A 13,141-nucleotide genomic window follows, 5' to 3' on the forward strand; every position below is an offset into this window, starting at 1 on the left:
CTAATCCACGGGCTGGTTGGCGGGGAGATCGAGGGAAAATATATCGCCGTAATAGTTTTTGACTTGATTCATACAAAATGAATAATACGAAAACTATGAGTTGATCAATGAATTTTTTGTTAGTGTTCAATATATATTAGCTTTAAAATATATTGATATTGGACTTGTTTCGAAGATCTCGCCATTTAAAAGTCAACTAAATAAATGAATCAAAATTTGCATAATCTATTTACAAGATACGGTAACGTTTTTGTTTGTAACGCAAGTTTGTGTTGAAGAGATGACAGCATCTGCTAGCGGCCGCATGCGGATGACGTACTAGCTGTGACAGTGCTGCACATGCTCCTGTGTCTGGACTAATTTATTTTCAACTATGCTCCTGTTGTTTGATCTGAGGTGTACTCTGAAGAACTTTGTTCGGGTATTCCGAAGAACTTTATATTAGGTGTGTTTTAAATATTGGCCGTATAACCCGGTTAGTAGAAGAAAAGCTCTTTTACAATTATTAATAATCCCAGACCATACAATTAGCAGATAAACTAGAGACTACTATGGTACAATTAGCAGATCTGACCTAGATGTACTTTTGCAGCAATACCTAAACAAGGACGGTGTGGAGAAAAGGTCGTCCGGGGAAAAGGAGGCATGGCAATGCGTAGGAGCTACTAAAAACGAATCTATAGGGCTCTGTCCCATCTGAGGTCAAATCAGTTGGAATACGGCTCGATATACACAGGAGCAAAATTGCATGTGACCATGAAATACCATGCATGCCTGACACAGCAGTGGGCCATGATGATTGGACTGCTTGCTCGATGGGTGGTCGGGATACTAGTTGCGCGCGCAACTAGTTAGGAAAAATCCATGCCCGTCCGAAAGGTATTGTCGTGTACAAGTAACAACACGAATCAAACACGTGAAGTGCGTAATTTTGGAATTTGGCTAAACAAGAAGTGTTGTTGCCAAACCAGCGGGATCACTTGATGAAGAACACACACACACAGAGAGAGATTTACATCGCCTAACTTCGCAGCTGTTACGCAATCCGAGGTCCGCTAACACCAACGTTTCCGACCCACATGCATCAACCAGGCCCAATCGAAGAGCAACACTGACTTATAAGAAGCCTTGGACCCTCTCCCCCCAAAAGACTACCCTGATAGGAGGAGACGCCCCCGTAAGTCGTGTTCTGTCTCCTCTCACAGCTGATGTGGGACTAAACCCAACAATGATTTTTCTGTTATTCATTCCTCTGTAACAAACTCCTGGTTATCCAGGTATGCCACGCCATCCCACATGTCTGCTTCTTGTGTGCCATGCTAACGGAATAAATCAAAAAGAAGAGAGGAACGTGCATGCGGCACTTCCAGCCTAGCTACGTGCATGTGGACGTCACATCCACCAAAACCATCATGCAAACTTTATTAACAGAAAAACAAAGTCTAACTAGCCAAACTATGGATCCCGCTCAATTCATCTGATTGCTTTCAACCTCGATCAACGCACTTTTAATTTCATTTACAATCTGTACTCTTATTTCTTTGTTGCAATAATCAATTCCAAACACAAAGTGCATTAATCCTCATAAGATTGAACTGAACTAACACACACAACTCTCTCTTGGAGATCATTCATGTAAACATGGCCAATTGAAGATTAATAGATTGGAGAGTGTATATGTATACAAATTATGCAGCAAATAACTCATATGAATGCATGAATAAAACATGTGCAATTTGTTCATAAAGTGGAAATTCATCACACCGCAACAAAGACGCCTTAAAAATGACATCAGATGAAGCATAATCATGTAGGCTAGCTCATGTAATATATTGAAGAAAAAGGTTGATATTGCCACCTAGCTGCTCCTATGGACCCATAGTCCAAAGGAGGACTACTCACACATGAGGATGGGGGCGGCAAGGTTGATATAGATGGTTGTCATGAGGAATTCCCCCTCCGGCAGAGTACCGAGAAAAGGCCTCCATATTGGGTGATGGAACAGAGAGGTGTGGCAGTGGAAAATCCTCGACCATTATTTTAAGGGTTTTTGGGAGTATATAATGGCGGCTGAAGAAATAGGTGGTAGAGGAGGCCCATCCGCTGCAACCCTAGGCTACGTGGTGGGACCACGTAAGGCCCACGGGAGAGGCTCTTTACTGTCGCATGTGCCATTGGCTTCGTGTCGTCTCAAAACTTTCAGAAATAAATTTTCTGATTTTATTGGTCCCCAAAAACTGGTTTTCTAGAAAAGTCCAAAAATAGGGGGGAGGGGGGGGGGGAATGGCACTTGGCATTGAATTAATAGGTTAGTCAAGAAAAATAATAAAATTTGATATCAAAACTATTCCATTATGATATAATTATAGCATGAAGTAAACAAAAATTATAGATACGTCTAGTATGTATCATGCACCCCTCTGGATTTTCTATATGTACATCGCCCCATGTTCATTACTGTTGAAATCTCGTTTTTATTTGTTGCGGAAACATTACTGTTGGAAATTTCACCGATATGGTTCTCTTTCTATGAGAATCCTATTGTTTCAGACCATCTAAATACTCCAGGCTGCTAAAATGATAACCTCCACGAATAAAGGAACTCCTAGTTTCGATTTGGTGGCCGCAAAAGGCTTCAAGGCTCGGAGAATTTAGAGTTTATCATGGCATAAAAATTCTAGCACATAGCAGCAAAAAGGGTACTGAAACAATAATGATCGTATGTACTAGCCTACTAGCCAGCTACGAGAAAAGTTGTTGCAAGGTTCCCTTCACTAGGCACTCCATAGTCGCAGAATCGTAGGAAGGCGTGGAAAAGTTTTTCATGTGCAACAGTCTCTTTGTATACTATCATGAAGGAGTTGCATGTCTGCGTGTCGACGCCTACGCGGTGCAACCGTGTACTGCGCGTCAGGCAGTACTGCCTCGCCGGCCGGCGGTGGCGCCACGCGGTGCCAAGATTAGTTAACTCCCTAGCTCGCCGCGTCAACGCATTGACAAGCCCCGGTCTTTACGCCATGTAGGAGCACGTAACATGCATATGCGCCGCTAGTCTCGCCGTAATTCCACGCGGTACAACCTCTACGTCGGCAAAAGGTGATCAAGTGACGACGACGCGAGACCAAAGAGGAAGAAAGAAGATGGCTGAGTCGACTAGTGGAACGGACCGACAGCTTGGACGGTAGCTAGTGGCCTATATACAAAAAATACATGCTTTGCACTGCATGCATGTTATGTATGGGACACGTACGTACGTACGTACGTACGTGCGGGCGACGCCATTGACCATCCTAGAGTTATCCACGTAGGAGCGTAATTCACCAAGCAATGGAGCGGTTTTTGCATTACCTATGTAGGGTTGCTTAGCAGGGAGAAATGGGAAAAATGCACGGTCTTCATAGGTTCCTATTTTTTCACGTCGAAGCATGTACATTTGACTCTCAACTGGCTTGGCACTCGATTGATGCAAGTGTGCATGCAATAATTACTCTGTGTTATATATGCACACCACGTTCGGTAGCTTAGCGGGGAGAAATGCAGCTACTTCCTGATCGGTCACCTGGCTAGCTCTACAACCTGATCACCTGTGACTTAATAAAACTTATGCAAGTGTGCATGCAATAATGACCGTCTCGTGGTCGTGGTGCACCCATGCACGCACGCTTCGCAGGTAAGAAAAGCCAGCCCCATTGCTGGCCCGGCACGTACCCTCCGGCAGCTTTGCCTCTAGGTCAACTCCCCTAGCTAATTCATGGCGCCCAGGCCCAGCCGCTATAAGACACACACCCTAGTACCACCACCACCACAACAACGACAACCATCAAGAGCTAGCCAAAGAAACACATCAATCCACAATCCAACAAGTCACTAGCTTGTCGAGCCGCAGCTAGCAATGGCGGTGCGGTGGCCGTCGACCGCCGTGGCCGCGTGCGCGATCGGCGCGAGCCTCCTAGTCCTGTGCACGCTCATGGCGTCGTCGGCGTCGGCCCAGGCGCCGCCGCCACAGGTGCGTACGGTGCCCAAGGGCAGCAACCTGGTGGTGATCAAGCCGGGGGGCGGGAAGCGCAACAGCAAGTTCACCTGCACCGACACCAAGAAGAAGCGGCCCGGGTGCGAGGCCACCTGCCCCAGCCGCTGCCCCAAAGAGTGCCTCGTCCTCTGCCCATCCTGCATGACCTTCTGCCGTACGTAGTTTATACAGCATGGCTATTATTACTTGATGAATTGAGTGTAATTTTTGTAGTGCACTTATACATGCATATGCTAATCTTCCTGCATGCATGATGCACTTTTTTGCATGCAGTGTGTGACTTCTACGCGGGGGCGTCGTGCGGCGACCCGCGCTTCACCGGCGGCGACGGCAACAACTTCTACTTCCACGGCAAGAAGAACCAGGACTTCTGCATCCTCTCCGACGACGACCTCCACATCAACGCGCACTTCATCGGCAACCACAACCCCGCGACGAGCCGCGACTTCACCTGGATCCAGGCCGTGGGTGTCATGTTCGCCCACCACCGCCTCCACCTCGGCGCCGTGCGTTCCACCCGGTGGGACTCCGACGTCGACCACCTTGACATCGCCTTCGACGACGAGCGCGTCGATCTGGCTCCCGCCGACGGCGCGCGCTGGTCGTCCACCTCCGTGCCAGGCCTCTCCATCACCCGCACGGCGCAGGCCAACAACGTCGTCGTCGAGCTCAAAGGGGTGTTCCGGATCGTGGCCAATGCCGTGCCCATCACCGCCGAGGAGTCAAAGGTGCACAGCTATGGCGTCACCGCCGACGACTGCCTCGCGCACCTCGACCTCGGGTTCAAGTTCCAGGCCCTCTCCGACGACGTCCACGGCGTGCTCGGCCAGACCTACCGCTCCGACTACGTCAACAAGCTCAACGTCACCTCGAAGATGCCCGTCATGAGCGGCACCGCCGACTACGTCTCCTCGGCCCTGTTCGCCTCGGACTGCGCCGTCACGAGGTTCGGCCGCCCCGCCGCGGCAACAGCACGCACCGCCGGCGGCATCGCCATGGTCACGGACGCCAAGTACGTGTAGGCCACCGAAGAGTCAACCAGCCAGTACTTGCGTGCTAGCGTATGTGCTGCGTCTGGCGTCAACCTTCAACTAAAGTAACGTGCACTAGCGATCTCTACGTATCTGATCTGCTAAGTAATGTTTGTTAAAGTATTTTGTCATGGATTGACCATCCTGACGATTAATTTGTTGGTATATATATGTAAGTGGATATGTATTGTTTTGACAATAATTAATTAAAAATGAGAAATAAGTTCGAAGTCTATATATAGTAAAGTAAGCCATCATGCATATGGAATGTATACTGCCTATTGTCTTTTCTTTCCAAATTGCTAAAATGCATATATTCAAAATGTTTTACATAGTACAACTAATTCATTCGGGCGTGTTAGAGTTGTGTCGAATATTGTGTACAAGGTAGGTTACAGTTGGACTAGGAGTTGTATTGTGTTTACATAGGATGTGGAGTCGTGTCCTAATAGGACACTTGTATCCTAGGCCTCTCATATATAGCGGGGGTAGACACACGATGTAACCTATGCCAACATAATAGCACAGGCACGCAAGGGGGAGCCGGCGGCGTGTGCCGACGCTCGGCTGGCCGGTGTGCGGTATTGTGACGGTGTCACGGGAAGGAGCGTCCGTAGTCAAGCCCCAGGGATGTAGCCATGTCGGTGAACCTCGTTAACAAATCTCGGTGTCGTGTTCGTGTGATTGCTTGGTCCTCGAATGATCAACGATATGCCTCGGATTTATTTTAACAAATGGTATCAGAGCTAGGTTGTTCGGAAGTTGTAGATTGTTGATCGACAAGGATGAAGAAGAAACAGGCGCGTGGTGGATGCGTCAGCGGTGGCGAGTTGCAAAGGGCGTCGGATCAACAGAAGGCTCGTATACGTGTACAACGGCACACGCGCGGGGATGTGCGGCGATCGATCGGATGGATGGATCGGGCGAGCATCAAGCAGCGCGTACGTGCTGGTGGGATCGCTGGCGGCTGGTGCGTGCAGCAGTGGAAGCCTAGGCGAGGCCCAAGGCGGTGCAGCAGGGCAGAGCGCTCGGCGCAGTGCTTGGAGAGTCTTGGAAGGAGCGCGTGGCTGGCCGGGCCCTGTGTGAGGCCCAGGTGGCGTGCTGTGGCCGGGCAGGCCAAAGGTGTTGTGTGGTATGCAGTTTGTGCTGGTGGAATCGCAATTTGGGTCGTATAGCGGAGGCACCTGATGAGATTTGTTTGGACCAAAAGTGGACTGAGTCCACGTATGACACGGCGAGAGGCAAATCAATCGGCGAAAGAAGAATCCAAGGGATATGGATCCATCGGAATAGCACAGGGTTGGCAAAGCAAAGCAAGCCAAATTAGTGTCAAGGGAGCTGCCCATCGCGTGAAGACCAGGAGGTCTTGTTTGGCTGGAGTTGTGCACGGAAGTGCTTGTGTACTTCGGCGTCGCGGTGATAGCTCGGATATTTTTCACGGGTCAGCCGTACAAAGAACCATGCATGGTGTCAATGGGTGTCAGGTTTGAGGCGGAGAAGTTCGTGGAACTGAAAACCTTGGGTTATAGCAGACATGAATGAAAGATTGTTGGCGCGACAGGGATGCTTGAAGGCGTTGCAGGAAGTCATGTCAATTGTGATAGAATTATCATGTGATGCATGGGAATTCGCCGAAGACGGTATGGGAGCCTCGAGCGTGTCGTACAGTCGAACGAGTTCGGCTGGGTCGGACTGGACAGTTTGACGGGATCGACGCAAGTCGGTTGATACAGAAGACGGTGATGGGTTCGGCGCTAACGACGTAGGAGCGTGATGCTGATGGTGACCGACTTCTAGGGCGTGGAAACACGTGGCGTAGGCCCATGGGCTTGTGCGGCTTCGACAAGACTATGGCGCGGGATTAATTCAAGGTGGTGTATACACGGAGCTTGAAGTCGATGAGGCGCAGGGGTGGACTAATCATCTACCATGGAGTCATGTTGAAGGTGGAGCTGGATTGAGGGGCTACGGTGTAAGGATCCGGGGAATCGAAGCCTATTCAGCAAGGAGGAAAAGCGAGTGACATGCAGTTTGGACTGGAGCCCAGTGGTCTGATGGAAGCGTGAAACTCGTCATCGGTCGATGATGATCGGTGGTACTCTGCAGTAGGGGTTGAGTGGTGTGGGTTCGCGACCCTTGAGACTCGACCGGGACAGCGGAGGCTCGACGCGGTAATAGCGGCGAGGCGTGCGGTATGCACGGGTCATGAAGACGGGCCAGGGCTCTGGTGGTCATACATGTGGTGAGACAACTGTGAATTTGACTCGGGATGACTAAAAGCAAGGGTGAAGTTCCTTCAAGTTTCAGACAGGTGGTCAAGAAAGGAGCGGTGATGTTGAGTTCAGGTAACTTTTATGTGTGACACCCAATATGTGAGTTGTTCATTTTCACGCAGGTCAGTGATCAGTGTGTGATGCGTTGAACGAAGCTCTGGAAGTTGGGAGCATACACTAGAGTAAAGAGGAACTTAATTTTGCTCGAGTGTTGACTGTGGTCAAGAAAAGAAGAAACTACAAGTTGCAGGTGGAGTCATATGGAGTCTTTGGAGTAGTAGCGGTACTCATGGGATAAGCTTAAGTCCAATGTACATGGAAGTTTGACACATTGACGAATTCAAGGTGGTGGAGAATATTCGCCAAGATGGAGTTTGTTAGAGTTGCGTCGAATATTGTGTACAAGGTAGGTTACAGTTGGACTAGGAGTTGTATTGTGTTTACATAGGATGTGGAGTCGTGTCCTAATAGGACACTTGTATCCTAGGCCTCTCATATATAGCGGGGGTAGACACACGATGTAACCTATGCCAACATAATAGCACAGGTACGCAAGGGGGAGCGCCCGTAGTCAAGCCCCGGGGATGTAGCCATGTCGATGAACCTCATTAACAAATCTCGGTCTCATGCTCGTGTGATTGCTTGGTCCTCGGATGATCAACGGTATGCCTTGGGTTTATTCTAACAGGACGAGACAGATTACGATGTCATGATGCGCCCATCCTATGGCCATTACTTTAATACTTTTAGCTCTCGGGAGTCTCTTTGCAGGATGCTTAGCTAAAGTGTGACATATTAGTCTATAAGCCAGTACCGTGACTAAGCGGTTGTTGCTCATCTAATACGATCGAGCGAGGTCATAATTTACCCAACACAGTCATCTGGGGTGAACAAGAATTGGAAATCGGATGCGGGTGAAATTCCCGCCAATGACTGAGATGTTCAGTCGACAACATGTGAACCTTTGGGTTGTGCTCCAACAAAAGGAAACAATTTTGTTAAATCCTGCTACTAATTGAACTGTCAAAACATCTTAAATTTAGGAACAAAGGGTGTATATGGCTAGGCAATATTGGCTCCTATGGGTTTACTTAGTTACTTTATGTGAACTCCAAATATATCTTTTTCAGGTTTTCTATACAAAATAGATGTTTTTGGTGTTTCATGTTCACATATTAATGATATCAATAAATGATAATTATCTTTGGGATCCCATTACCTTTCTTTAACATAGTAAAACCGCAGATGCTCACATACACTCAATCTTATGAATGCACACACGCACACTCTATCCCTATAAGCACCTCCGAGATACTAAGCTGACATAACATCTTGAGATTGACGAAATTGCCACAGGTGCCTCGTAGTAGTTGATGGGAACATCTCATCTCACTAAACGAAGATTGTCTGAAAGCCTGAAGTAAATTCAGAAAAACGCGAGCACTAGTGCCAAGTCTAAGACTTGATCCCTAGTGGGCTGACTGCACCATAAGGAGCATAACCATCTCAGCTACGCTCAACTTGCATAGATGATAATTATTTGCGAGGCACTAATTAAATAACTATCTCCACATCGACAACCAAGAAATACATTCTTGAGAGGGCACATAGTGTTTGAAACACAATGGAACCAAGTTGACATGTGTTCTATTGTTTCCCCTTTCAGAACCGCTAGAACATCAGCGCCTGAATTTTTATTGAAAATTCTATCTGTTTTGTTCAATTGTTTTTATTCAATCATTTCTTTATTCGGCTTGTTACAGTTGCATTTGTGTGTGTGCGCGCGCATGCTCACACACTTCAATAGTGTAAAACAAAATTGATCAGAAATTCCCAAAATTTGAGTCACTTGTACCATCGACAATCACTTCTTCTTTACCACTGTGTATTAGACCAGATGCTCAATCCCAGTAATTAAATATGATGATGTATTCTACTTCCTCCATATAACAAAAGTATTTCTAGAATATTATATTTTCATGTGGTTTTATACATATGACACAATACTATCGGTAGTCAATGTTGTATATATCTTAAAGATTAGTGCCAAAACTAGCATTTTTTTGGTAATGAGGAGATAGTAGTTGCTTGCTTGTGTGTCCCATCTTCGTTGCCTATTCATCACCTTTCCATTCCCACTTCAAGTATGGATTTTCATACCACGAACCAAAATTCGAATGGACAATTCAAAGTTTTGTCCCCACCGAGTTTGTTGGCATAGAAGGATGATCAACCTTCACAAAGAGAGTCAATTTAGTTTGTCCAGTGCATTCAAAAGTTCTTGATCTCCAGTTGTTGAAGGTTTAAATGACTTCAAGCGGTGACTTCAAGCAGTCGGTCAGGCCTATACAAACCATCTGAGAATCTTTATAGTTGTTGTCCATGGCTAGGTTTGGCTTGTGTAGAGCGTCCGATCTGGCTATCTATAGGGTCAAGAGAGGCGATCTTATGGTTCTTAGGGCATCTTCAGCCACGCCCCCAACAGGGCCCCCCAGGCCACTTTTTCGGCGCCAGCGCCAAAAAAACGGCCCAGTCGCGCCCCCAGGACGCCGAAAATCGCCGGTTCGTACCTTTTTTCCGCCTGGCGGTCACAGGCCGAACCCGGCGCGCTGGGGAGCAGTTGGGGGCTCCGGCGCTAGGGAAAAGCACGCCTGGCCCACACCGATCCAGGACGCCGAAAATCGCCGGTTCGAACCTTTTTTCCGCCCGGCGGTCACAAGCCGAACCCGGCGCGCTGGGGAGCAGTTGGGGGCTCCGGCGCTAGGGAAAAGCACGCCTGGCCCACACCGACAGGGGAAAAGTCAAGGTTTTCTTCCCCCGGCTCGCCTCGCACCCCCCGCGCCCTCGGCCACCACTAGCTATATCCCGGCGACGGCCGCCGCCCTACTCCGCTAGATAGCCATTCCCCGCCGGAAAATAGCAGTGCTTCGCCGCGGCAGCCCCTCCCACAGCAGCTGGGCGTTTCCGGCCGCCGTTTCCGGCCGCGGAGGCGCGGTTTAACGGCAGGTACACGCCCACCGAGCGCAAGGTGTTCGGCGTTTTGCCTGCCTCGGCGATGGACTCGGATGAGGAGGAAGAGCTCACCGCGCTGCTGGAGGAGGAAGCCGCGGCCGATGTCCAGGAAGAAGAGCATCTCATGGTGCTCGCCGCCCTCGCCCAGCTGCTGGCGAGCAATGAAAAGCCGCGGCGAGGTGGCTCGGCGCCGGGGCGGATGAAAGCAAAGAACCGGCATCGTCTCCAAGGCTACTGCATGCTCTACTCCGACTACTTCGCCGATGCTCCACTTCATGGCGAGAGAACATTTCGGCGCCGTTATCGGATGAGCCGAAAGCTCTTCCCCAGGATTGTGAATTCCATCCAGGAGTTCGACAACTACTTCAAGTGCAAGATGGATTGCACTGGCGCTCTTGGATTCACCTCCATCCAGAAGTGCACGACAGCGATGAGGATGCTTGCATATGGAGCTCCCAGTGATTTACTCGACGACTATGGGTGCATGGCCGAGTGCACCAGCATAGAGTGTTTCTACAAGTTCTGTCGGGCAGTGGTGGCAGTGTTTGGGCCACAATACTTGAGAACACCCAATGCGGAAGACACTGCTCGGATCCTAGCCCAGAATGCAGCAAGAGAATTTCCTGGGATGCTTGGAAGCATCGACTGCATGCATTGGAAATGGAAGAATTGCCCATTTGGTTGGCAGGGGATGTACAAAGGCGCAAAAGGCGGTTGCAGTGTGGTGCTTGAGGCGGTAGCCACACAGGACCTCTGGATTTGACACTCCTTCTTTGGTATGCCAGGAACTCACAATGACATCAACATGCTGCAGTGCTCTCCTGTTTTTGCCAAGCTCGTTGAGGGCCATTCTCCTCCGGTGAACTTCGAGATCAATGGGCACCAATACAACAAGGGGTACTATCTAGCTGACGGCATCTATCCGAGATGGTCGACATTTGTGAAGACGATCTCAAACCTTGTGGCAGGAGGCAAGAACGCCTGGTTTGCGAAGCTTCGGGAGGCTTGCAGGAAGGATGTCGAGCGGGCATTTGGTGTGCTCCAATCTCGATTTGCTGTTGTTCGGTACCCCGCTCAGACCTGGTCCAAAGATCAAATGTGGGAGATTATGACTTGCTATATCATCTTGCACAACATGATCATCGAGAGCGAACAAGAAGACCCAGTGTTTGACACTGAACCATACTACAGGCAGGGTCCTCTAGCCGAAGTTGATCACCAGCTACCGGCAACTTGGACTGCCTATCTTAGTATGCGTCAGGAGATCCGAGACCCACAGGTGCATCATCAACTGCAGAAAGATCTGATTGAGCACCTATGGAGGCTCAAGGGGGACGCCATGTGATGAAATATGAGTTTTTATTTGTTGAACTATATAATTTGTATTGAACTATTTGTTGTTGTACTATTTTGTTGAAGTATTTGACTTTTCTGTGATGAAATATGTGATAAGAAATAATTGTGTTGATAATTGAACGCTGAGACACGGCGAGACCACGCCGAATATGGGCCTATTCTCGCCCATATGGGCCCTTTATTCGCCGAAATTGGGCTGCAAAGTAGGCCAATTTCGGCGCCTGCGGACGAGCTGAGGGCGACGGCTGGGCGCAAAACAGCCCCCAGCGCCGATTGTATCGCCGGCTCGCCCCCAGGGGACGATTTTTATGCGTCCTGGGGGGGGGGGCAACGGCTGGATATGCCCTTACCAATTTGAATGTAATGCTTTTCTTTAAACATCAATGGTGGTAGATTGAACAGGTCCATGTACGAACTTGTACTAGTGTCGATTTGTCTTTTTCATTGCTTTTGCATCTTTCTCCTTTGCTTTTACTACACTTACTCTTCAAACCTCACAAACTGACATAAGCATCAAGTAGTAACCATCCTTATTAGAACAACAAACATTAATTTTTCTATGATTTAGCTGTTCTTTTCCATACGTATAGTCGTGGTCCTACCTACGGATCTAGATTCCTCCAGCTGCCACATCTCCTCCGCTGGTAGTTCATCGACGTTCTCCTCCTTCATGGGCTCCGCGGGTGGGGGAGTGCAGGGAGGCCCCAATCTATCGGTGGGAGTTTTAGCTCGTTCTCTTCTTGGGGCTTTTCATAGGTCTTCGGTGTTTGTCGCGTTGGTCCTTCTAGCAGTGGTGGCAACACCACTTCATAATGGTTCATTTGACTTCTTCTATGTCTCAGGCAATGCGTGAGATGTTGGAACCCGCAACAAATCCTGATAGGTAGGTAGGTCTTTATTGTCTGTCGCTTCAGCTCTTCCGGCAGCGGTGGTGGTGGTGCGCAATAAGTCCTTCTCTGGCTTCTTCGGCTTTGGCGGTGCGTGCGCCTTCAGATCTAGTGAAAGGATCGGGCGAAAAGGTTTGCCTTTCCTCTGCAGGCAATGCAAGGAGAGTCGGTTGTGTCTTTCGTCGGGCTGGTGGTGCTTTGGCTGTAGCGGTGACTATTTATTACACCCTCAACTCAAGCGGACGTCTAGGTGTAATCAGCTCAGCACCATCTTCTTCTTTGGGCCATGAACCCTTCGGGGTCAATGTCTCTAACACTTCACGACAAAGATCGATGGCTTCCCAGCCGCCTGTGTGGATGCAACTTTATTGTTCTAGCAATGGCATGAAACTCCAACAACATCAATTTCGGCGCGCCATCGATTGTGCAAGATGGCAGAATCCCTGAGGAGTGCATTGTATTTTCAGAAGTGCATTGTATTTTCCTTTTTTCCTTTTGGGGATTTCATGTAACGCCAATGTTTGATTAATATAGAGCCACAACTCATTCACA

At 48.8% G+C, this 13,141-nt stretch overlaps 1 protein-coding gene across 1 annotated transcript; it reads left to right on the forward strand.

Moving 5' to 3' along the window:
- The first annotated feature begins 3,802 nt into the window (after nt 1–3,802).
- LOC123070780 (uncharacterized) lies at nt 3,803–5,298 on the forward strand. Its single transcript, XM_044494153.1, has 2 exons — nt 3,803–4,184; nt 4,304–5,298. Exons 1-2 carry the CDS (start codon nt 3,893–3,895, stop codon nt 5,050–5,052), a joined length of 1,041 nt encoding a protein of 346 aa, XP_044350088.1. The 5' UTR covers nt 3,803–3,892; the 3' UTR covers nt 5,053–5,298.
- Nucleotides 5,299–13,141: the final 7,843 nt, after the last annotated feature.

Source organism: Triticum aestivum, chromosome 1A (genome assembly GCF_018294505.1).
Source record: "Triticum aestivum cultivar Chinese Spring chromosome 1A, IWGSC CS RefSeq v2.1, whole genome shotgun sequence".
NCBI classification, from domain to species: Eukaryota; Viridiplantae; Streptophyta; class Magnoliopsida; order Poales; family Poaceae; genus Triticum; species Triticum aestivum.

What these genes read in the sequence shown, in the direction of transcription:
- LOC123070780 (XM_044494153.1), top strand. Translation starts at nt 3,893, where the DNA reads ATGGCGGTGCGGTGGCCGTCGACCGCCGTGGCCGCGTGCGCGATCGGC. An exon ending in ATCCTGCATGACCTTCTGCC is followed by an intron (nt 4,185 to 4,303) that starts GTACGTAGTTTA and finishes TTTTGCATGCAG; the next exon opens with TGTGTGACTTCTACGCGGGG.